Source organism: Equus caballus, chromosome 20 (genome assembly GCF_041296265.1).
Source record: "Equus caballus isolate H_3958 breed thoroughbred chromosome 20, TB-T2T, whole genome shotgun sequence".
NCBI lineage: Eukaryota > Metazoa > Chordata > Mammalia > Perissodactyla > Equidae > Equus > Equus caballus.
Window position 1 is genome coordinate 65,688,930 of NC_091703.1, and position 21,566 is coordinate 65,710,495.

At 43.0% G+C, this 21,566-nt stretch overlaps 2 protein-coding genes across 6 annotated transcripts in view; one reads left to right on the forward strand and one right to left on the reverse strand.

Moving 5' to 3' along the window:
• The window catches only part of SMAP1 (small ArfGAP 1), a 160,269-nt gene that overhangs the window by 12,875 nt on the left and 125,828 nt on the right, over positions 1-21,566 (forward strand). The window lies entirely within an intron of this gene.
• On the reverse strand, positions 8,842-17,582 carry LOC102147566 (uncharacterized). The gene is made up of 4 exons (XM_070245786.1): positions 17,512-17,582; positions 10,910-11,361; positions 10,352-10,441; positions 8,842-9,165 (listed from the first exon to the last, which is right to left on the reverse strand). The coding sequence occupies exons 1-4, from the start codon at positions 17,580-17,582 to the stop codon at positions 9,152-9,154; spliced, it is 627 nt and encodes a 208-aa protein (XP_070101887.1). The 3' UTR covers positions 8,842-9,151.

Genomic DNA, 21,566 nt, shown 5'->3' on the forward strand with positions numbered 1-21,566 from the left:
TTCCTGTAAGGTTAGGTTAAGTTTCCTCTATGTGCCTGTGTTGACATCGCCATTTTGTCTTGGACACAAGTGACTCCATTTTAGTTTTGTTCTGCACCCTCTAGTGTTGACAGTATGAAGTCACCTCTTACATAGGTGGTTGGATTTTAAAATCAGCTTTGGCTGGGCTTTAAAACCTGTTAAAGAATAGTATACATGATTTTTATATCTCTAACCCTGTATAATTATGAAAACTAAAATTTCAGCACCTCAGAATAGTTAGAGTTCATTAAAAGAAAGAAACAAAGGGAAGTTTCTATGTTTTACACTGTTCTACTTAAAGTTGGGTGTCACGTCCTTCCTGGTGAATGGGATGTAGGGGAGTGTTCCTCATCGTTTCTCCTTGACAGCCTGGTTTCCTGTATACAGTTTCAATATTAAACTTGTATAATCTTAGTAACTGTTGATATGTTAATAGGATTATCTGTGATGACTGTTGCATGATATGATGTATATGGAGCATTTATACAGAGTTTGATACCTAGTGGATAGTCAGTAAATGTTGGATTTGAATCTAAGTCTTGCATAATTAGACCCACAGACAACTCTGCAGTTGAACAGCAGTAGAAAAGAGCCTGGTTGGAGATAAATTGAAGTGTGTGGAATTAAGGTCAGGTTTCTGAAATCTCTTGACTCTTACTGTGTCTGCCAGAGTGAGCCTTGAAGATAAAGATAAACGGATACTGTCCCACGTGCAGTGTTCGTTCACCGAGCGTTTCGGCTGTGCCCTTTGACTGGGTCTTTGAAGAGGAATGAGACGTGGGGCCTGCTCTCCCAGTGAAAACTGTGGGATTGTGTTTGACCAGAGCACTTAGCAGATGTTAATTCGCTCTCCTGTGACTCGAGAGCCTTGTGTGTTCTGCTTTTGCATCAGTACTTCATGGAATTCCCTGGCAGTTCCAAGGGTATTAGAGATGGGAGCCCTGAAACTTAGAAGGATTCCCAGCTTGGCCAGAGCTGCCACGGTGCCAGGACTCTCACCGACATCGGCCAGACTCTGGAGGCCGTTGTGCTGCCTCTCACGTCAGATGTTCGTCTTGGTGTGCTGGAGTGGACCATGAGGGGTTTTCAGAAGCTCCTGTAACTGTTCTCGATGCCCCTGGCCAGAGCGCTTTCTCTGGCTGCCCTCCTGTGGGCCTCCCTGGCTCCTGCTCAGCCTGCCGGGGCCCTGCAGAGAGGAGGAGGCATCTGTGGAGGCGAGGCTTACAGGGCTCCTAGTGTTGAGGTGAAGGAGTCTTGGATGAGTAATCTAGTGTAGGAAGGTTGGCAATCCATATTTGTTTTACTTCATCTCATTTCATTTCAAAATTCAGTAAGAAAGCTGATCTGCTCCGTGCCCACCTGTGCGGATCTCAGAGTAGTTGAGATGTGTGCTGACGAACGTTTTTGCAAGGCACATTTAAGAGACATGACAGTTTTGTTAACATGTTGATATAGACGTTGAAGAGATTGTCTTATAAACACCTTTTTAATGTGCCCTTGATAACTGAATTTCAAAAATAAAGCAAAAAGCGTTTTTGTTTTCTTTTTCCTTCTAATTCCTTTTTAAGAGACCTGTCCAAGGTTCCGATGGGAGAAGACTTCCTCCTCCTCATGTTGCCTGTTTTATTGTTGTGAAATTTTTCTGAATTTTAAATAGTTTTTTTCACTTAGAAGTTGTAATTGATCGCCTCATGAGGGTTAACTTTTTGATGTAATTATTGTAGGATGTAAAAAAAGGATAAATTCTATCCAAATGTTTGATACAGACACTTTTCTTTGTAATATGGTTTCCCTTTCTATTTTCATTAAATTATTAATTTTATAAGCAAAGATTACTAGTCTGCTATTACTCCCCGCATATTGTCAGATTAAAATGTTTTTTCCCTGTGAAAATTCTGCTCAACCATTGTATAGAAGCAGTTTTCTCTTTCTTGTTTATTTACTGAAAATTAGTTGTTATTTGGAATTTTTTTTTCAGTGGAGACAGTGATTTCACTTCTGTGGATAAGGCACAGCTGTTGGTGATTGCTTTCTTTTCTGGACTTTTATCACTTGTCCCAAATTTAGGCAATTATACTTTTGACTGTTTTTAACTTAATTGTTAAAATATGCCTGTATGCATCAGGAAACAAAGGTTTTAACCTAAAATAAATGTTTCTCTAGTTTTCAAAAAATAGTTGAGTCCAGTTTCCAGTCTGGCCTCCACACTGGAGAGATCTTCAAGTCGTCATCCTGTGCTGACAACAAGTAAAAAGCCGAGCATGCTGAAAAGTCAGCGTCTCTTCCTGGCTCCTTCCTAAAAGTGGGGTCACGCGGCAAACCGCAGACTCTGGTGTTGGAGAGACCGACAGAAGAATACAGAGCGTCACGAGTCCAGTCTCAGTCTGTGGGAGCCAGGACTGGGGCAGGCAACCCTGAGCTGACTGACCGACTGTGGCTGGAGGCTCGCATGCACGAGGCTGAGTCGAAAACTCTGGGGGCCTCAGTCGTGCGGGGAGTTCCCACACTTGTGTGACCTTTACCTCTAGGGGCTCAACACAGTGACCATGGGAGGAAAATCTCCTGGTGCTTCTGGCAGGGGAAGGGGAAAAGGAACCATTTTGAAATACACCAGAGCGTTCTGTTCTTCTTAGCAAGGTCTGCCTTCAGAAACTGTTTAACTAGAGCTTGACTGACCTGGGGAGGGGAAGGAGCTGACGTCAGCCAGCCATCTCTGGCCTTTCCCGTGAGAGAAGGGAAGTCCCAGCTCCAGCCTACTCTTGGCATCCTGTCTCACTGAGGAGGAGAACTGAGAAGATGTGTGAAGGTCACAGTATAGGGGCAGGGGCTCCCTGGAAGACTGGGACCTAATCCTGGACTACAGGTCGTTTCCCCTCCCCAGACCTACCACCACCTTTCTAAAGGCCTGTGCACAGCAGTTACTGTGTTTACCCCGTGCACCGTGCCCGCCTATCAAGAAAAAGTGCCAAGGCGTACGAAAAGGCAAAAAAATAGGTGAGGTTCTTAAATTTCACAGTGAAAATGTTATCCAATATCTGAAGTATGGTAACAGGCTGCCAGCCGACACCTTGTGAGATGTAAATGTAATTAGAAAAGCATGTAAGCATATTTTCATATGTTTAACTGAATGTGTAAAACACATATGTATATGTAGCTTAATATGTAAATGGCTTAAGTTACTCCATGTTAGGATTGAATAAACTTACTCGTTTGCATCAAATCTATGCTAAATTCTCTTAGTTTGAAGGTTCTGATGTTTTTGTGGAGGGGATATCAGTCCCAGATGATACTGTTCCCCAGAGCTAAGGGACAGAACTTGAGACTGGTCCCTCAGCTGAGCTTTCATCTTATGGCAGACCTCGAATATCCACATTCAGATTCTTTTAGAATTCACATGAAGGAGCATTGTACTGATTACTGACATTTCATATATGTTTGTGTCCCTTGAAAATATTTTAAATGTAGGTTGTAATTATTCTTTATATTAAACCTGGGTTTAATGTCTCTTTACCAAGTTGATGTGAAAAAGTTTGGGAGGGGGGACTCTTCTAAGTTAAAGGGAACTTAAGAGACATAACCAATCATAGTGCGTGGTCCTTGAGAGGATACTTTTTTCTTTTTTATAATTTTATTGAGGTCATAATAGAAACTAACACTGAAATTTCAGTTGTACATTATTATTTGTCAGTCACCATATATATGTACCGCTTTACCACTTACGCCCACCCCCCAGCTACTTCCCCTGGTAACACTAATCTGTTCTCTTTGTCCATGTGTTTGTTTATCTTCCGCATATGAGTGAAATCCTACGGTGTTTGTCTTTCTCTTTCTGGCTTATTTCTCTTAGCATAATACCCTCAAGGTCCAGCCATGTTGTTGCAAAAGGGACGATTTTTGTCTTTTTTATGGCAGAATAGTATTCCATTGTGTGTGTGTGTGTGTGTGTGTGTGTGTGTATGTGTATGTATGTACACCAAGTCTTCTTTATCTATTCATCCACTGGTGGGCACTTGGGTTGCTTCCATGTCTTGGTTATTGTGAATAATGCTGCAGTGAACATAGGGGTGCATAAGTGAGAGGATACTTTTTTGAACAAGACCTTTACAAAAACATTTTTTTTGGAAGTGCATTTGTGGGAAATAGAATACATATTGAATATTAGGTGACATTGAGAACTTATTGTTAATTTGGTAGGTGTGATAATGATATTGTGGTTATGAGGAAAAAGTTCATATTTTTTATAAGTTTATACTGAAGTATTTAGGGGTGATGTGTTGATGCCTGAAATTACTTTAAGATACTTCAACATTAAAAAAGATGAAAATATGGCAAAATATTAACAATTGTTGAATCTGGGCAGTGGATGTCTGGGTATTTATTATACTATTCTTTCTGTATTTGAAAAATTTTGGTAATAAAAATTAACAAAGAAAAGATTCTAATTTTTGTGCCTAAAACAAACTCAAACAAGCTACCAAAAAACGGGGGACCCGTCTGCATTTAAAAATGTTCTCTTCACTTTGGTTTGCAGGTTTTTTTTTTCCACTTGGAAGAATAGCATCAATTAGCTAGTCTCCACTGACAGTGTATGTCTGGATATTTCTGTATGCTTGTACTGAGTGACTGCTTTTCAGCCTGTGTCAACTATTCTGAACATGCTCCGAGTCTGTGTAAACATACCAAGAGAACAAAAGAAGTTAAAAAAAATTCAAATAAACTGTTATTGCAAAGACACTGTGATTAAGGAGTAATTAAATTAGCTGTTGGCTCTTTATGGTAGACCCCTAATCATTTTAGGATGCTGGTCAGAAAAGGGTAATCATGGAGCTGTTCTAGCTTTGTCTGGCTGTTTGAAAATGCAATAATGAATGTTCCTCTAATTTTACTTCTCCATCATCCTGTTTTCCAAGAACACATTGAAAAGAACTGCCACAAACCATGAAGATACACTCGAACATCTAATATCACTCATGATCTGGATTTTATCCAGAGGTTACTTAAAGAAGTATTCATTTCACAGGTATTTTCTGAGCACCTGTTATGTTAAGGCACAACTGCTAATTGCCGTACGAATTGAAGTTCTGTAAGGTGTGTGAATCCTGACCCCAAGGCTTTCTGCATTATTTAGGACTTTCCTTTGGAGGGGATAGAAACAGAACTAGAAGTAACTTCAGCAAAATAGCACTGGGCATTGGTGTTTTTAATCAGAAGGGAAGGGAGGCTTGCCTCCCAGGACTCAGTTCTTGACCCTCTCTCTGTTTGCATTCACTCTTTTGCTGGTCTCCTCTTGTCTCTTGATTTTAACTATCGATTCTAAGTTGACTCCCAGATATGTATTTTCAGGCCCAAAGACCTCCTCCCAGTTAACTCCATGCTGGTGTATCCAGTTGCCTGTGCTTGTTCATTCAGCAGCTCCAAATTAGCATGTCTTAATTGAATTCTTGAGCTTTCTCATCTAAGTATGCTCCTTGGGCAGTCTTCCCTATCTTACTCTGCCCTTTTGCTCTGGCCCAGAACTTTGGCGTTGTCCCCATGCTGACTCCAGTGGTCTCCCAGCTTTGTTCTCACCTGCTGTGGTCTGTTCTAACACAGCTGCCAGGGTGATCTTTGAAAAGGTAAGTCAGATCAGTTAGATCATTCACGGCCATACCTGAGACCGCCGTTGTTTTTGTCTGTCAGAGTAAAAGCCAGCGCCCTTGCAGTGGTCCACGCTGCCCTGCTTGCTCTTGAGGGTCCTCATCAGGCTTCTGTGTGTGTGTTCACACTGCTCTTCCCAATCCCCGGGGTGTTCTTCATCCAGACACACATGCATGTGTGTGGTGGGCCTCCTCACCCGGGTTAGGTCCTCACTCAAATATGTTATATACTTAATTTTGTTAAACATTTGTTTCCCTTTCTAGAATGTAAGAAGTCACGGATTTTTGTCTTTTTTGTTCTGTGCCTAGAATATTTCCTGGCACATAAGTATTTGTTGAATGAGTAAATGACAGGAGGGGGAGGAGCATGCTGGGCACAAGAATAATGTATATTGCCAGTTTAAGACACTCTCTACAAAAGATAAATAGCCATAATACAAGCAATATGAAAATCTAAGTTATCTCAGTGGTCTTAGAAATACTTCATAGGTGACTATGACTTTGGTGGTTTTCTTTCTGGAAAATAAGACCTCACCCAATATTTCTCTTTTTCTAACTTTCTTCTTTAGCGTATGTAAAACTTTGTTTAGTCAGATTTATAAAAGCCACTGGCTTTGAATACTGTCGTCATATATTCTTTTTGTATCTTTAAGTTGAGGTTGTTTTAGTAGGGCCTCAGCACAGAACACAGAACCCTCCCCGTGTCTTGATAGGAATGCTTTCATGCGGGAAATCAGGTACTTATGAAAGCCCTGGGAGGGGCAGAAGCGGGGGCTCCAGGCTGAGCCTCCAGGAGTGACTCCCACATCGCGGCAGAAGAGGGGGCTCCAGGCTGAGCCTCCAGGAGTGACTCCCGCATCGCGGCAGAAGAGGGGGTGCTCCAGGCTGAGCCTCCAGGAGTGACTCCCGCATCGCGGCAGAAGAGGGGGTGCTCCAGGCTGAGCCTCCAGGAGTGACTCCCACATCGCGGCAGAAGAGGGGGCTCCAGGCTGAGCCTCCAGGAGTGACTCCCACATCGCGGCAGAAGAGGGGGTGCTCCAGGCTGAGCCTCCGGGAGTGACTCCCGCCAGGAGCCTCTAGCCCTGAGGCTGTTGCTGAACTGTTGAGTCTAAGAAAACACCAAGTAGGCTGTGATCCAGGCATTGGAAAGCTACAGCTACCTTCCAACACCTGGATGCTGGCGACTGGGGACTGGAATGTGGGGGTCTCTCCGTCATCCGTGTCAAAACTCGTCTTCACTCCCAAGAAGCTAGAGACTAGACATTCTGTGATCCTCTCTTCCTGCAGAAAACAGCCAAAAAGGACAGGAAGATCGTTTCCATCTCATTTTTGCTTTCAAATACCGCACGAGTGCATCTAATTGGTAGAAACTAATTCTTGTTCAGAATTCTAACTACAAAGGCATCTGAGAAACAGAGCTTTTTAACTTTCCATCTTCTGAATACAGGAAGGCACACCAGAAATTGGGTGGAATAGAGGTTGTGTGAGCAAATCAACAATATCTCCTGTGGCTTCTGTCTTAGCTAGTTGCACCAGAATGAGTACAACATCCACAGCTTGACCTGGAAAGAACTAGAAAGTCCTCAGGCAGCTGTTTTTTCTGTCTCTGTCTTTGGCTGTCTCTGTATCTCTGGGTCTGTAAAGTGTGACGCTTGTCATCTGCTTCATTCTTTACTGACTTCTTTCCTTATTCATTTGATTGCCTTTGCCTCATTAGCTTCTCAGTCTATGTGACCTGCTGTGTGGCTTCCTATAAATGGTTGTCTCTTTCCTTGGGTCATATTCTGTTCTCCTGGTGAAAGGACCTGGCCCAGCGTGGGCCGTATGCTCACCTCTGGTCGTTTTGGTTTCTAGGCGGGAGGCCTGCAGGAACAGCAAGTACAGGTTCCTTTTCCATGGCTCAGTGCAGGCGAGTCTCTAAGGAGAAGGGCTGGTATGTACAGTTACTGTATTAATGCAAGATGTAGAGGAAAATTTGATTCAAAACACTGATTAAGTGGTAAGCTTTGAACAGGAGAAAAAGATCAGGAAGAATGTGGATGAGTTTATGAGGAAAGAAAGTGAGAGGGGTCTGAAGTGTGACGGACAATTGGGTGATGAAGTCACTTGCTGAAAATAGGATGGTAGGACATTGCGGGGGAGTCAAGGTTACTCTGCACAGCATGCTTGCTAATAGTAAGTATCCTTAAGTAATTTTAAAGTATTTTAAACTAATCTGCCCCCTCATTGATGGATATTTGCTTTCTGACTTTTGTGGTTACAAATAGCCCTGCTGTTAAAGTTTTATGTGCACATAGTCATTTCCTTGGAATAAAATCTCATATGTGAAAGGTGTAGTTAGAGTAAGCCAGGTGGAAGCCTGTTTGATTTGTATTGCCAGAATGTTGGCCCAGTTGACCTTCCCACCACTATGTATAAAGAGTGGCTGACCCTCTGCAGCCCAGCCTGTCCTGGGTGTTCGTGATTTTGAAAAGTTTCCTTAATATGGTCAGCAAAAATGGTATCATGCTGTTTTATTTTGCATTTTATTGATACTTTTAAAATTGAACCTTTTTAATATGCTTATTGGTCATTTCTATTCCTTTATGATTTGCCCCTTCATTTTGGGGATGGGGTTGGCTGGCTGTTTCACATTTTTCTCTTGACCAGTCTTTGGGCCACAGCACAAACTTCTGGGCAGCATTCATTCCTCTGAGTGTGGTGGTAGGCCACACCAGTGACCCCTAGATTCTGTAAGCCCATGAGTAAGTGACAGTTGAGCACCTGGGACAAACTTTCAGTCTCTGATGTACATCTTTTTGTAACTATGAAATTATAGAAAGTTTAGAGGTAGAAGAGACCTTTCATAGTATCTGGTCTAATCTCCCCTTAGAGGTTGGACAGATCGAGAGAGGCTGAATGACTTGCTCAGAGCTTTCTGACAGTGAGAGACCATGAGAATGAACCCAAGTTGTCTAGAATCCTTTCTGTTGCTCTGTGGGTCCACAAATGAATGTGTTACCCTTGACCTTTATGAAAGGTAACCCTCAGCCTGTTAATTTTTTCATTCTCCTTACATTTAGCCATTGTCCACTGTGAGAAAGGAGGTAAATTCTGTGTTTTTATGCTTAACCGTACTGTATCTATGTGTTGGCAGAATATTAAAAAAAAAATTAGTAATCAGAGTGAAGAATGATTACCTATTAAGTATTTACTTAACCAGTTTATTTAAACACAGAATTGGCAGTCATGTAAGCATGTTTCAAAACTTGGAATTCTGTTTGTTGATGTGTCTGCAGTGTCAATTAAAGGCAAATCTTATCTCATGGAATAAATCTGTAAAGAGTGTCGCGAATAGTTTAAAAGAGAGAGATTTGTAACTGTTGAAGATCTTTGTGCTTGAGAGAGAAGTTCTGCAGGTACGCGGTGCTGAGCATTTGTGAGCGAGGACACCAAGTGGAGGAGGCTGAGACATGCTTGCTCAAGCTTTTCAGCTTCCGAGCTGGACTTGTGAATCAAGCTGAGTTACCTGAACGGAGTAAGGAATAGGTTTGAGAAGGCTAAACTTGAGGACAGTCCGCTGAAACAAGGATTCTCGAGTCTTAAAATTGTCTCATTTTGTTTTCTCTTTTTATCTTGAACCATCTGATGACTAATGAATCGTTACATGATTCCCACAGGTTAACTTCTTTGCCAGAGTAAATCAGCATTTGAAAAATGGCAGGGGAATGCTATATTGTAGAGTTTGTTAGTTCCCTGAAGAACCGTGTAAGTTTTTCGGTATCCCTATGACATTTTGAATTTATTTACATGTTTATCATCTTGTTGAGTTCAGCATACATATAATAAAAAAGAAGAGTTACATAGTAACTTGCCCTCTGCAGTGTTCTCCGCGATTGAGCGTCGCTCCGCTGTGGCCTTGGGAGCACACTGGCCTGTGAAGGCTCGCCGCTCCGGGTCAGTCTCAGCTCTCCCGTGGCTGCCTCTGGTTTCCTCCTGCTCTTTCCCTCCCTCCCTCCCTCTTCCTCTCTCTTCTCTCTGCCTGCCTCCCCTCGATCCTTACTTTCTTGGGGCGGGAGTGTGGTATTTACACTTTCCAAGCCTCAGTGTCATTACAGTAAAATGGACGTACCTGTGTCACAGGGTCGTGAGGCTTGACTGAGCTTGTGAAGTCATGTTGGGCACACAGTAAGGGTTTGATAAATGAGTAAGAGTTTGATAATTATGTCAGGTCTTGTTTTTGTTGTCTTTAGCGCTCATAGTTATTTTCTTACTTTGCAGGAAGCGTTTGTGAGTTGTGTTTTTTGACAGACAGTGTAATTGAGCAGATTCTGAGCCTAGAGCCACACGAGAGTGCGTTATGGAGGCTGGGAAGAGAAGGAGCCACCGTTACTTTTTTACCCTTTGTCTGCTGGCCCGCTGGCCTGGCGGTTCCTGAGAGGCGTGTCACCAGCCCTGCCCTGCCTTCAGGAGCTTCACCCCAGGACACAGGCAGGCCGCCCGAGGAAGGGTCACTCAGGCGCCAAGGGAGCTGGGGGAGGGAGTTGGTGAGAGTGGACGCAGTCCTAGAGGGGAAGAGCAGCCGAGTGGTGCGGGTGGGCAGAGGCCGGTGGCAGGTGTGTGCGTGTGCCTGCTGTTCCCTTCCTGGGGGCCTGCGGGCCAGGCAGGCGGTAAGGAGCGGGGCACACAGGGGTGCTTCTTGACTCGGGGGTCACCTGCGTGGACGTTTGCTAGCGCAGTGTAGATCGGAGGGTCGATGGCCACGACTGGGGGGCAGCAGAGCGAGGGAGAAGCATTGCAGGAACCTGCGGGGAGCAGAGGAGCCTGGGCTAGAGGGTGTAGGGAGGGGCGTGGTCGGGAGAGTGGACGTGGGGGCTGCAGAAGGGCGTCCGTTCGGGCGTGCTGAGCGCACCCCACCGCCCGCCCCGCCTCTGCACCCCAGCCCCCGCGCCCCCGCGCCCCCCTTCCTCGCGCCCCCGCGCCCCCTCGCCCCCGCGCCCCTGCCCCCGCCCTCGGGAGGCGGAGCAGCTTCTCTGCTGCCTCGCGGCGCGCTGTTGCCGTGGCAGCTTTGCCATGTTTCGTGGCTTATTTTTCCTGCAGTTTAGTTTTGAAACACATGCTTTATTTTCCCACGGAGTTGTGAGGAAGATGATTTAGAGTTTACTTTGCAGCCCAGGGAATGACGTGAATATATCTGTCAGTGGCCTTGAAAACAGGGCTTGGCTGACATTTCACTTGGCAGGGTTGTTTTTTGTTTGAAGGATTATAGTTACCTCTGGAGTAAACTGATGAAATTAACGAAACCCGGGTTCCGGGGAGAGCTGTCCGTTTGTGTTGAGCCGTCTGCGCTGGCCCGTCGGAGCGCGTGCCTTCCGTGCAGGAGGCGGGCTGGGTCCCGGCGCGCCCGCTGAGCCTCCTCCGGGGCTGGGCCGGGTCTCCGCCGCGTCTGCGCTCGGGCGGCGGCTCGCAGTTCCTCTGACGGCCCGCGGCCGCGAGGGGATGTTGGCAGAAGATGCGGGTGCTGTGGGAGGGAACGTGTTCTCTTGGGGCAGCCGCACGCTGAGCTGCTCTGCCGCCAGGGCGGGGTGCCGGGGGGGGAAGTGCTGGCCCGCCGCGTGCTGGGGGCCGTGTCCGCGGCGTGCCTGCGTCCCCGGGGGGCGTGCCTGCCAGCCCCGCCCCGGGTGCGAACCGCCCGTGCAGCCGGGCCTTCCTCCCCGTGCCCCAGCTGCACCCGGGCGGACGGCCGCGTGCTGGGGCTGCGGTGTCGGCCGGGGCCGGTTAGAGAAGGCTGCCGGTCACAGGCGGTGCAGGGGCGGTGCCACTCTAATTGTTCAGTTTTAAAGACAAGGATTATTATTTTCGTGAAGTAATCATTATTCTTACATTTGTAATGAATTTCTTTCTTGGCCGTGTATCTTTTTCACATAAAAGCAGTTTATCAATAAAGCACCGTAATTACCTAAGGCAATGTGTTTAGTAGGACTTTAGTTTAAGATTTTTTTGTACCATGTAATTTAACGTACCTTATACATATTTATTGCCAAATGATTACAGTACAGTTTTCTCAATGTAGAGCACTGAGCATTTCTACTGCTGTCAATCTCTGTTTTGAAAATTAAATTTAGGTTAAAAATAGTGGTCATATTTTCTCTGTGCCTTTTAATGGAGGTGATAGCTTCTTTGCTCCTTTGTGTGTACGGTAGGAGAACTATAAATGAGAGCGTATGTAGGGAGACTTAAGACGTGATGACTCTGTGAATCATAGTTTAATATATGTTGGTTGATTAACAAAATAGACACTTTACCCAGCTTCCTCTAATGGTGACGTCTTGCAAAAGTATCGTCATGTGAGCGTGTGTGTATTTAGTTGTATACGGTGTTGTCACGTGTAGATTCGTGTGTCTGCTGCCACAGTGAGGTAATGTACAGCTTCGTCACCACTGGGATCTCTTGTGTTGCCCACTTACAGCCACACATGTTCCTCCTGTTCCTCTCCCTCCCCTGTCCCTGATCTGGCAACCGCCAATCTGTTTTTCACTCTAAAATTTTGTCATCAAAAAATGTTATATAAATGGAATCATACAATACTTTTGGGACTGGCTTTATTCACTCAGTATAATTCTTTGGAGATTCGTCCACATTGTTGCCTGTATTAATGGTTGTGTTCTTTGTATTGATAAGTAGGATTTTGTGGTATGTATGTGTGTACCATAGTTTGTTTAACCGTTCACCCATTGAAGGACGTCTGGGCTGTTTCTAGTTTTTGACAATTACCAATAAAGCTGTACGTTTGTGTAGAGGTTTTTGTGTGAACACAGCTTTTCATTTCTCTAAGTGCCTAATAGTGCAGTTGCTGGGTTGTATGGTAATTGCGTGTTTAGAATCATTAAAAAACTGGCAAACTTTTCTAAAGTGGCTGTATTATTTTACATTCCCACTAGCAGTGTGTGAGTGCCCCAGCGTCTCCGCAGCTTTGCCAGTATTTGGTGGTGTTACTGTTTTTTCTCTTAGCCATTGTGTTAGATGTGTAGAGATAGTGATACTGGTTTTGACTTACATTTCCCTAACGGCTAATGATGTTGAACATCTTTCCATGTGCTCAGTTGCCATCTGTATATCCCCTTGAGTGACAGATCTGTTCAGGTCCTTATTTTCTAATTAGATTTTTTTTACTGTTGAGGTTTTTTAAATAGACTTTTTTAGAGCAGTTTTAAGTTTACAGCAAAACTGAGTAGAAGGTACAGCGATTCCCGTATACTCCCTGCCCCCACGCCCGTATAACCTCCCCCATTATCACCATACTCTTGAGCTTTGCAAGTGCTTTGTATGTTCTGGATGCTAGTCTTTTGTCACATATATGCAGATATTTTCTCCTGCTTTGTAGCTTGTCTTTAGCATCCTCTTCATATGGTCTTTTACAGAGCAAAAGTTTTTCATTTTGATGAGGTCCAGTTTATTAATTTTTCCTTTCATGGGTAGTGTTTTTGGCAAGTATGAGCATCCTTTCCTAACCCAAATCATGAAGATTTCCTTCATGTTGTTTCCTAGAAGTTTTATAGATTTATATTTAAGGCTGTGATCCATTTTGAGTTGCCTTTTGTATATGATATAAGGTGTGGATCAAAGTTAATTTTTTTGCGTATGGATATTCAGTCGTTCTGGCACCATTTCTTGAAAAGACTCTCTCTTCTCCCCTGAATGGCCTTTGCACCTTTGTCAGAAATCGTTTGACCGTATATGTCAGTCTACAGAGGCGTACCTCGGAGATCTTGCGGGTTTGGTTCCAGACCACTGCAGTAAAGCGAATATTGCACTAAAGGAGTCACACAGTTTTTGGGTTTCCCAGTGCATATAAAAGTTATGTTGACACTACGCTGTAGTCTGTTAAATGTGCAATAGCATTATATCTAAAAAATAATGTGCATACCTTAGTGTAGAAATGCTTTATTGCTAAAAAAATGTTAACCTTCAGTTGAGCCTTCAGCGAGTTGTAATCTTTTCTGGTGGAGAGTCTTGTGAAAAACCATGTCTGCGAAGCGCAATCAAGTGAGGTGTGCCTGGATTTCTGGGTTTAATTAGGCTGCATTGATCTGTTTGTCTGCCTTTATGCCAATATTACGCTGTCTTTGTTAGTCTGTCTTTATGATGAGTCTTGACGTCAGGTAGTGGAAGTCCTCCAGCTTTGTTTTCAAAGTTGTTTGGCCTTTTCTAGGTCTGTTGAATTTCCCTAGGAATTTGAGAATCAGTTTGTCAGTTTCTGCACGGTAGTCTTCTGGGATTTTAGTTGGAATTGCTTTGAGTCTGTAGATCTATTTGGGAGGGAATTGACATCTTTAACAATATGGAGTCTTACAGTCCATGAACAAAGTGTATCTCTGTTTATTTAGATCTTATTTAATTTCTCTTAGCAATATTTTATTGTTTTCAGTGTACAGGTCTTGCTTATCTTAGGTTTATCTCTAAGTTTTTATTTTTAAATGTTGTTGTAAATGGTATTTTTTAAATTTCAATTGTTTGTTGTTGGAATATAGAAATGCAGTAGATTTTTGCATGTTTGTCTTCTATCCTGCAGTGTTGCTGACATCACGTATTTGTTTTAGTAGCTTTTTTGTAGAGTCTATCAGATATTCCACCTAGGTGATTGTCATCCTCCAGTAAAGACAATTTTTATTTCCTCTTCAATTTGGATGCCTTTAATTTCCTTTTTCTTACCGTATTTCACTAGCTAGAACCTTCAGTAAAATAGAAGCGGTGAGGATGGACTTGCTTGTTCATAGTGTTAAAGAGGGGAAGCGTTCAGAGTTTCACCCTTTAGTATGATGTTAGCTAAAGGTTTTTCATAGATGATTTTTATCAAGTTGAGAAAAATTCCCTTCTATTCCTAGTTTACTGAGATTTCATTTTTTAATCAGAAATGGATGTTGGATTTTAGCAAATGCTTTTTCTGCATCTATTGAGATCATATAGTTTTTCAGTTCTTTAATATAGTGAATTATGTTGATTTTGCACTTTAAACTAGCCTTCCGTCCTTGAGACAGACCACACTGGGTCATGATGCGTTGTCTTTCCTGTGTTCTGGATTTGATTTGCTGAAACTTTAGTAGGAATTTTTGCAGATCTTCATGAAGGGCGTTGATCTGTAGGTTTCCTTTCTTGTGATGTGGGCTGGGCTGCCCACCCCCCAACCCCAGGCAGTTTCCTGAAGAGTTTGTGTAGAATTTCTATCAGTCCTTAATTGTTTGGTAGATTTCCCTAGTGAAGCCTTCTGAGCCTGAAGTTTTTTTTGCTGGAGGTTTTTAACTACAGATATATGCAGCTGCTTTTAAGATTTTTCTGTTTGTCCCTAGTATTTTTTTTTTAAGATTGACACCTGAGCTAACATCTGTTACCACATCTGATGGGCCATGAAAGGTGAGATTTTCTAGTCTGTCTGGTGGGCACAGACAACATTGCTGCCTATTTTGAGCTTTAAGATCGTTCGCTCTAACAGTTTTGGGCGGTTCTTACTGTTCCTCACATGTGCGCGTTAATCGGTACATGGTGGAGTACTCACAGGAGACCTTCTGCAGATCTAAGGACTTCTCTCTGCGTCTGTCCCCTCTCTTGTGCGCTGCCTTCTGACAGCTAGCCCCCTTGGTCTCTGTGGACTCCCAGCTCCGTCTCCTTGAGTCGGTGAGATCTGGGCAGCTCCCGGCTTCACCTTCCCTGTGCTGTGGTCTGGACTCCCTGGCAATGCGCTGAGTTCATTGTAGGCCCCTCACCCAGCTTGTTTTCCATCTCTTGATTTCCAATCTCTCCCGGAATGTTATTTTATGTTTTGTTTTGTTAAGTTTTTTTAGTCAGTAGAGTAAATTCCATGTCTGTTTCTTCATATTGGTTGGAAACAGAACTCAGTATAGTATTTTATTAGAAGAAAGGCATGAAAAGAAAATTACTTTTAAATATGTTTCTTTTTATTGAAACAAACTTCTCCTAGTCGCTTTGAAGAGAATAGTTCTATTTCAATTTCTTTGGAACACCTGTCTTCAGGACATACTTAGAGTGACTAACACAGCATAGGAGAAAATGACAGAACTGTCGATGGCCAGTCCTCTGCTGTTCCGTTGTCAGTTCCACGCCTGACTGCTGACTGACTGGGTGTGCTCCTCGTGTATAAATCTGATGTTACTTTGCTGACTGCTGATAGCACAGATTTCTTTCAAGTCAAATTAAAACATTTCATTATACTCTGTAGCATATTATTAAATATTTCACATTTCAAAGATCATCTTCTATTTTGTAATGTTGAAAACATGTTTATATAATTATAGATAGCTATTCTCAAACTGGTGCAGAATTTGGCTTAGACTTTGCATTTTTCGTTGCTAAAAATGTAAACAAGGCTAATGTATTCCACAATGATATTTGTTAAAATCTTCATATATCAATGTTTCATTGGTTTATTACTGATATCAAAGACATTGTATGGGCTAAGTCAGCCATTTGCATTATTTGTGAACTTGCGAGACAAGAAAGTAGTTGAACTTTATAGATAATTCAGAATATCATTTTAGCCAACAGTTTCTGCTTTCCCCATATAAAGGCTTTTGTTAAAGCAACAGTTCCAATGTATATAGAGACACTAATTATTTAAATTATTTTTTTCTGCTTCAAGCTGAAAGCTGGTATTAATTGAGACAGACAGATCTAAAGAAAATGAAGAAAAAGCAAGTTACTTTTGGTTCTGTGTAGTTAACAAACAGGCATAGACTCTGAATATGTTGAGTATTGAGTATATGCTTTTTCTTATGTTGTGGTTTCCTTCATTTCACTTGCGTATTCAAAACTATTCAGTGACTCCTTTATGCTCATAGTTATGAAGTCAGATTTGCGAGTCAAGGCTCTCGGCAGTGTCTTCAGCTTGTGTGTTCACTTATGCTGTCCTGCTTTGCTTTCTGTTGGATGCCATGGCTCACAGATATGGTGTGCTTCCCTATCCACATGTGTGCTTGGTTTTTATTCTACTAGAATAACCTCAGGGCCTTTGCGCTTGCTATACTGTCTGGAACCCTTTCCCTGGATATGCCTGAGTGGCTCCTTGCTTTAGGCCTCTGCTCAAATGCCATTTATCGGTGTGTGTTCTCTCACCATTGTCTTTAAAATAGCATCGCCTCTTTTTCTAAGCACTTCCTGTTCTCTTTACCCACTTAGTTCTTTTTTCTACCTAGCCTTTATCACACTCTGACTTCCTGTGTGTCGTATAACTTGTTTGTTTCTCTGTCTTGCTCCACTGGAATATAGAGTTCATGAGGGCAGGGACCTTAGTCTGTTTTATTTTCCTACTGGATCCTCAGCGTCTAGAGAGTTCTTGGCACTTTGAGCATATTTTTGATGACAGTGAATCAGTGAATGAGTGATTGAACAGTTAACCTTCTCACTCTTTTCTGCTCATCCATATCTCCTGCATCTTTCCAGGCCCACTTCTCGGACATACTGCTTTCATGAAGTGGCCTTTGAGTGAAGCTGTCTCGACCTACTTCAGGTCATCATGATCTTTTCCTTCTTTGAACTTGTGGTATTTTCCTATCAGTATGAGAGAGAATTTTCTAGTCGATCTGATTCATATAATTGGAGTAGGTGCAAGATGGGAACATTCTGTTACTTGAAATGTTTAAGGAGTGGCAGGATGGCCTTGTCAGTAAAGGGGACTGGAGTTGACATATGTAGTTCTCTTTGTGCTAGGTGCTTGTATACTTACTTCGTGCCTTTAATTTCAAGGGACCCTAAAAGGGGTGGATGACTCGTCTTCCTTTATCGTTGTGGACACTGCCGTTTCGAGAGGTCATATAATTGGTCTTAGGTCCGTAGCCATACGTGTCTGACTGGTGCTTCAAACCTGGTCTTTCTTTGTAGAAGAGCTGTTATGCTGCCTTCACTGAGCGACTGCTTCATGAACTCGCCGTCCATTATGAGTGTGTGAAGTCTGGCAGTTGGCATTTTTACCTGAATGGTACAGAATGACAACACTTGACTAAGAAGACCAAAAGGTTTTGGATAATGGTGTAATTGCAAACGCCGGAAGGGAAGCAGAAGCACCAAACTTGGTCATTCTGTTCAGATCTTGGCCTGGTGATAAGTCAAGATTTTGACAACAGAGTTGGTGGATCTTATTTTGATTTCTGTAAGAAACATTTTTTGTTGGGCTTTATTGCTTTAGTTTTTATTTTTATATGATACAGGTGATCTTACTTAAAAGTTAAAATGAAAAATCTTAATTATTAAGCCAGTTTCCAGGTGGTGATAGCTACCATGTTTAATTAGGATATATATTAATTAAAAATTAATACTTATCAAGAGCTTGGGGCTAGCCCCGTGGCCGAGTGGTTAAGTTCACGCGCTCTGCTGCAGGCGGCCCAGTGTTTCGTTGGTTCGAATCCTGGGCGCGGACATGGCACTGCTCATCAAACCACGCTGAGGCGGCGTCCCACATGCCACAACTAGAAGGACCCACAACGAAGAATATACAACTATGTACTGGGGGGCTTTGGGGAGAAAAAGGGAAAAAAATAAAATCTTTAAAAAAAAAAATACTTATCAAGAGCTTACCATGTGTCAGATGCTATGATTTATGTACATTATCTCATTGAATGTTTTCTACAACCATTATTGTCCAGTTTCTATTTTCAGCACCATTTCACAGATCAGGAAGCTAAAGCTGAGGGAGAGTCCAAACTCACACAGCAGTGAAGTGGTGGAGTCAGCAGGAGCCTCAACTTTTTGTCTCTGGGACACACTGAGAAAAAAACATTTCACACAGGCACTCAGTACATATATACGTGCTTACACACGTGTGGCTGAAATAAATGCTGCTCGAATGGTATTCACTCTTAGCACAATGTTGCACTCTCTTCTGTTCTGTACTGGTGTGTACCCCAGGAAAGATAGGACGTGTGATGGGTCACCGCCTGCAGTCTGAAGCTCTGGCCTGGCCGTTGTGCCGTCTTCGCCTTGACTGTACAGCAGTAACCCACCTTGGCTTCCTCACGGTCATCCTGTCATGCTTGCGCCCCCTTTATCATATCTACCAACTTGTCTTCTGGCAGCAGAAACAAAAATATTGTCTTGTAGTAAAAAAGAGTCCTTTTCCCCCAAGTGAATTTTCATTTTAAGTTAAAAATATTGAACTAATAACTTGTTTTTAGTGAAGATCATGTTTACTGGTAACGCATATTTTGAATTTGCCCTTCCTCGTGGTTTCATGTGACCCAGACAAACCACATTAAACTGCTGCTGGCTGCTCAGTGATGATCTGATAAACCTGCAGCTTCTCTTTAAACTAGAGGTTAAGGGGGCTGGCCCTGTGGCCGAGTGATTAAGTTCTTGAGGTCCACTTCGGCGGCCCAGGGTTTCTTTAAACTAGAGGTTAAGGGGGCTGGCCCTGTGGCCGGGTGATTAAGTTCTTGAGGTCCACTTCGGCGGCCCAGGGTTTCTTTAAAATAGAGGTTAAGGGGGCTGGCCCTGTGGCCGAGTGATTAAGTTCTTGAGGTCCACTTCGGCGGCCCAGGGTTTCTTTAAACTAGAGGTTAAGGGGGCTGGCCCTGTGGCCGAGTGATTAAGTTCTTGAGGTCCACTTCGGCGGCCCAGGGTTTCTTTAAACTAGAGGTTAAGGGGGCTGGCCCTGTGGCCGAGTGATTAAGTTCTTGAGGTCCACTTCGGCGGCCCAGGGTTTCTTTAAACTAGAGGTTAAGGGGGCTGGCCCTGTGGCCGAGTGATTAAGTTCTTGAGGTCCACTTCGGCGGCCCAGGGTTTCTTTAAAATAGAGGTTAAGGGGGCTGGCCCTGTGGCCGAGTGATTAAGTTCTTGAGGTCCACTTCGGCGGCCCAGGGTTTCTTTAAACTAGAGGTTAAGGGGGCTGGCCCTGTGGCCGAGTGATTAAGTTCTTGAGGTCCACTTCGGCGGCCCAGGGTTTCTTTAAACTAGAGGTTAAGGGGGCTGGCCCTGTGGCCGAGTGATTAAGTTCTTGAGGTCCACTTCGGCGGCCCAGGGTTTCTTTAAACTAGAGGTTAAGGGGGCTGGCCCTGTGGCCGAGTGATTAAGTTCTTGAGGTCCACTTCGGCGGCCCAGGGTTTCGCCTGTTCGGATCCTGGGCGTGGACGTGGCACCTCTCGTTAGGCCATGCTGAGGCGGCGTCCCACATGCTACAACTAGAAGGACCCACAACTAAGAATATACAACTATGTACAGGGGGACTTTGAGAGAGATAAATAAAATCTCTTAAAAAAAAATAGAGGTTAAAGTGGGTCAGGTTATTGGTCAAATTGTACTGTCACTTACTCTGTTTGCTTCCCTATATGCTTGAAATATTTTCCAAATTAAAATTTTTAAAAAATTGTGTAACCCTATTTCCATTTAATAAATGCCTTTGTATTAAATGGAAAAAACTTTTCAATCTTTGTCATACCTCCAGATGGTGCACAGTATTAATCAAAATTAAGATGCCTGTACCATTTTCTGAATCATGTTATGAGTATTGTTAGAATTTTGGCATGGGTGTATAGTCTAATAATAATGGGATCTGGAATTCAGGAATGAAAGAGAAAAATGGAGTAATTAAGTTGCTAATGTATAGGCCTAGGGTATATTAAACCAGTGTTCAATAGAGTTTCTGGAATTTAATCCAGAATTAGGAATTAGAATAATATTAGAATAAAATTTAGGATTAGAAGTCTAACTGTTTTATATTTTGCCAAATATATTTGTCTTTCCTTGTTCTGAGTTTTCCTATGATCTTACCAATAGTTGGTTTTAGTTTATCAGCTACTATTGACATTACTGATTTCTTTTTTTTTTGAGGAAGATTAGCCCTGAGCCAACTACTGCCAGTCCTCCTCTTTTTGCTGAGGAAGACTGGCCCTGAGCTAACATCTGTGCCCATCTCTCTTTACTTTATACGTGGGACGCCTACCACAACACTGCTTTTGCCAAGCGGTGCCATGTCTGCACCCGGGATCCGAATGGGTGAACCCCGGGCGGTGGAGAAGGGGAACGTGTGAACTTAACTGCTGTGCCACTGGGGTGGCCTCTGATTTCTTTTGTTATAAAGTGGTTTTGGTACTAACAGAGTAACTTTGTTCTAATTATGGTGTGTTGGAATTTAGATCTATCAGGTTTTGTTATATTTTTATCAAATCAACTTGCAATGTTTGGAGCTCTATTTCAATTTGACAAAATGAATAAACTTCATTTCCTCTCTGAATGTGTCCGGTTGTATCTACTCCCTAGAATTTTCCTGAATTATCTGCAACAAAGTATGTGATTTATTTCAATAACAAAAGGATGTTGAACTTAAATTAGTCATGCTAAATAAAAGCTGTATATTCTGATGTAAGCATTTTTTAAGTTAAGGGGAACGATAGGCGAATTTTTCCTCCTAGTTTCATTGAGATATAATTGACACAGCTCTGTGTAAGTTTAGGTTGTATAGCATAATGATTAGTCTTACATATGTTGTGAAATGATTACCACAATAAATTTAGTTAACACCCATTATCTTCTATGTGTTTTTACTTGTGGTGAGAACTCTAGGATCTCCTCTTACCTTCGTGTGTGTTATGCAGCAGTGTTCACTGGAGCCGTCACGTTGTAGGAGAATTTGTGCCTTTTGACCACCCGCGTCAATCCCATCCCCGTCCCCTGACCCCCCCCCCCCCCCAGCCACAAAGCTGCTCTCTTCTTCTGTGAGTTTGCTTGGTTTTTTTTTGATAGGCAACACTGATTGTGTTGAAAGTGAGTTCTGAAAGCCATTGAGAACATGTGGTCTTCTCTGCCTCTTACTGTTTCCATGGGCAAAAGAAAACAAAGCACGTGTTTTTTAAAGCAAGCTATTTTGGCATTAAAAAAAACCTTGAAAGTAGACATCTGAAACCTAACATTAAAGATGTATAAATCTAA

Coding starts and splice junctions, on each gene's coding strand:
- LOC102147566 (XM_070245786.1), bottom strand. CDS start 17,582: ATGGACGGCGAGTTCATGAAGCAGTCGCTCAGTGAAGGCAGCATAACA. Junction 11,362..17,511: donor CTTCTACAAAGAAAGACCAG/GTTTGAAGCACC, acceptor GCCCGGGTGCAG/CTGGGGCACGGGGAGGAAGG. Junction 10,442..10,909: donor TTCATCAGTTTACTCCAGAG/GTAACTATAATC, acceptor TGCTCCCCGCAG/GTTCCTGCAATGCTTCTCCC.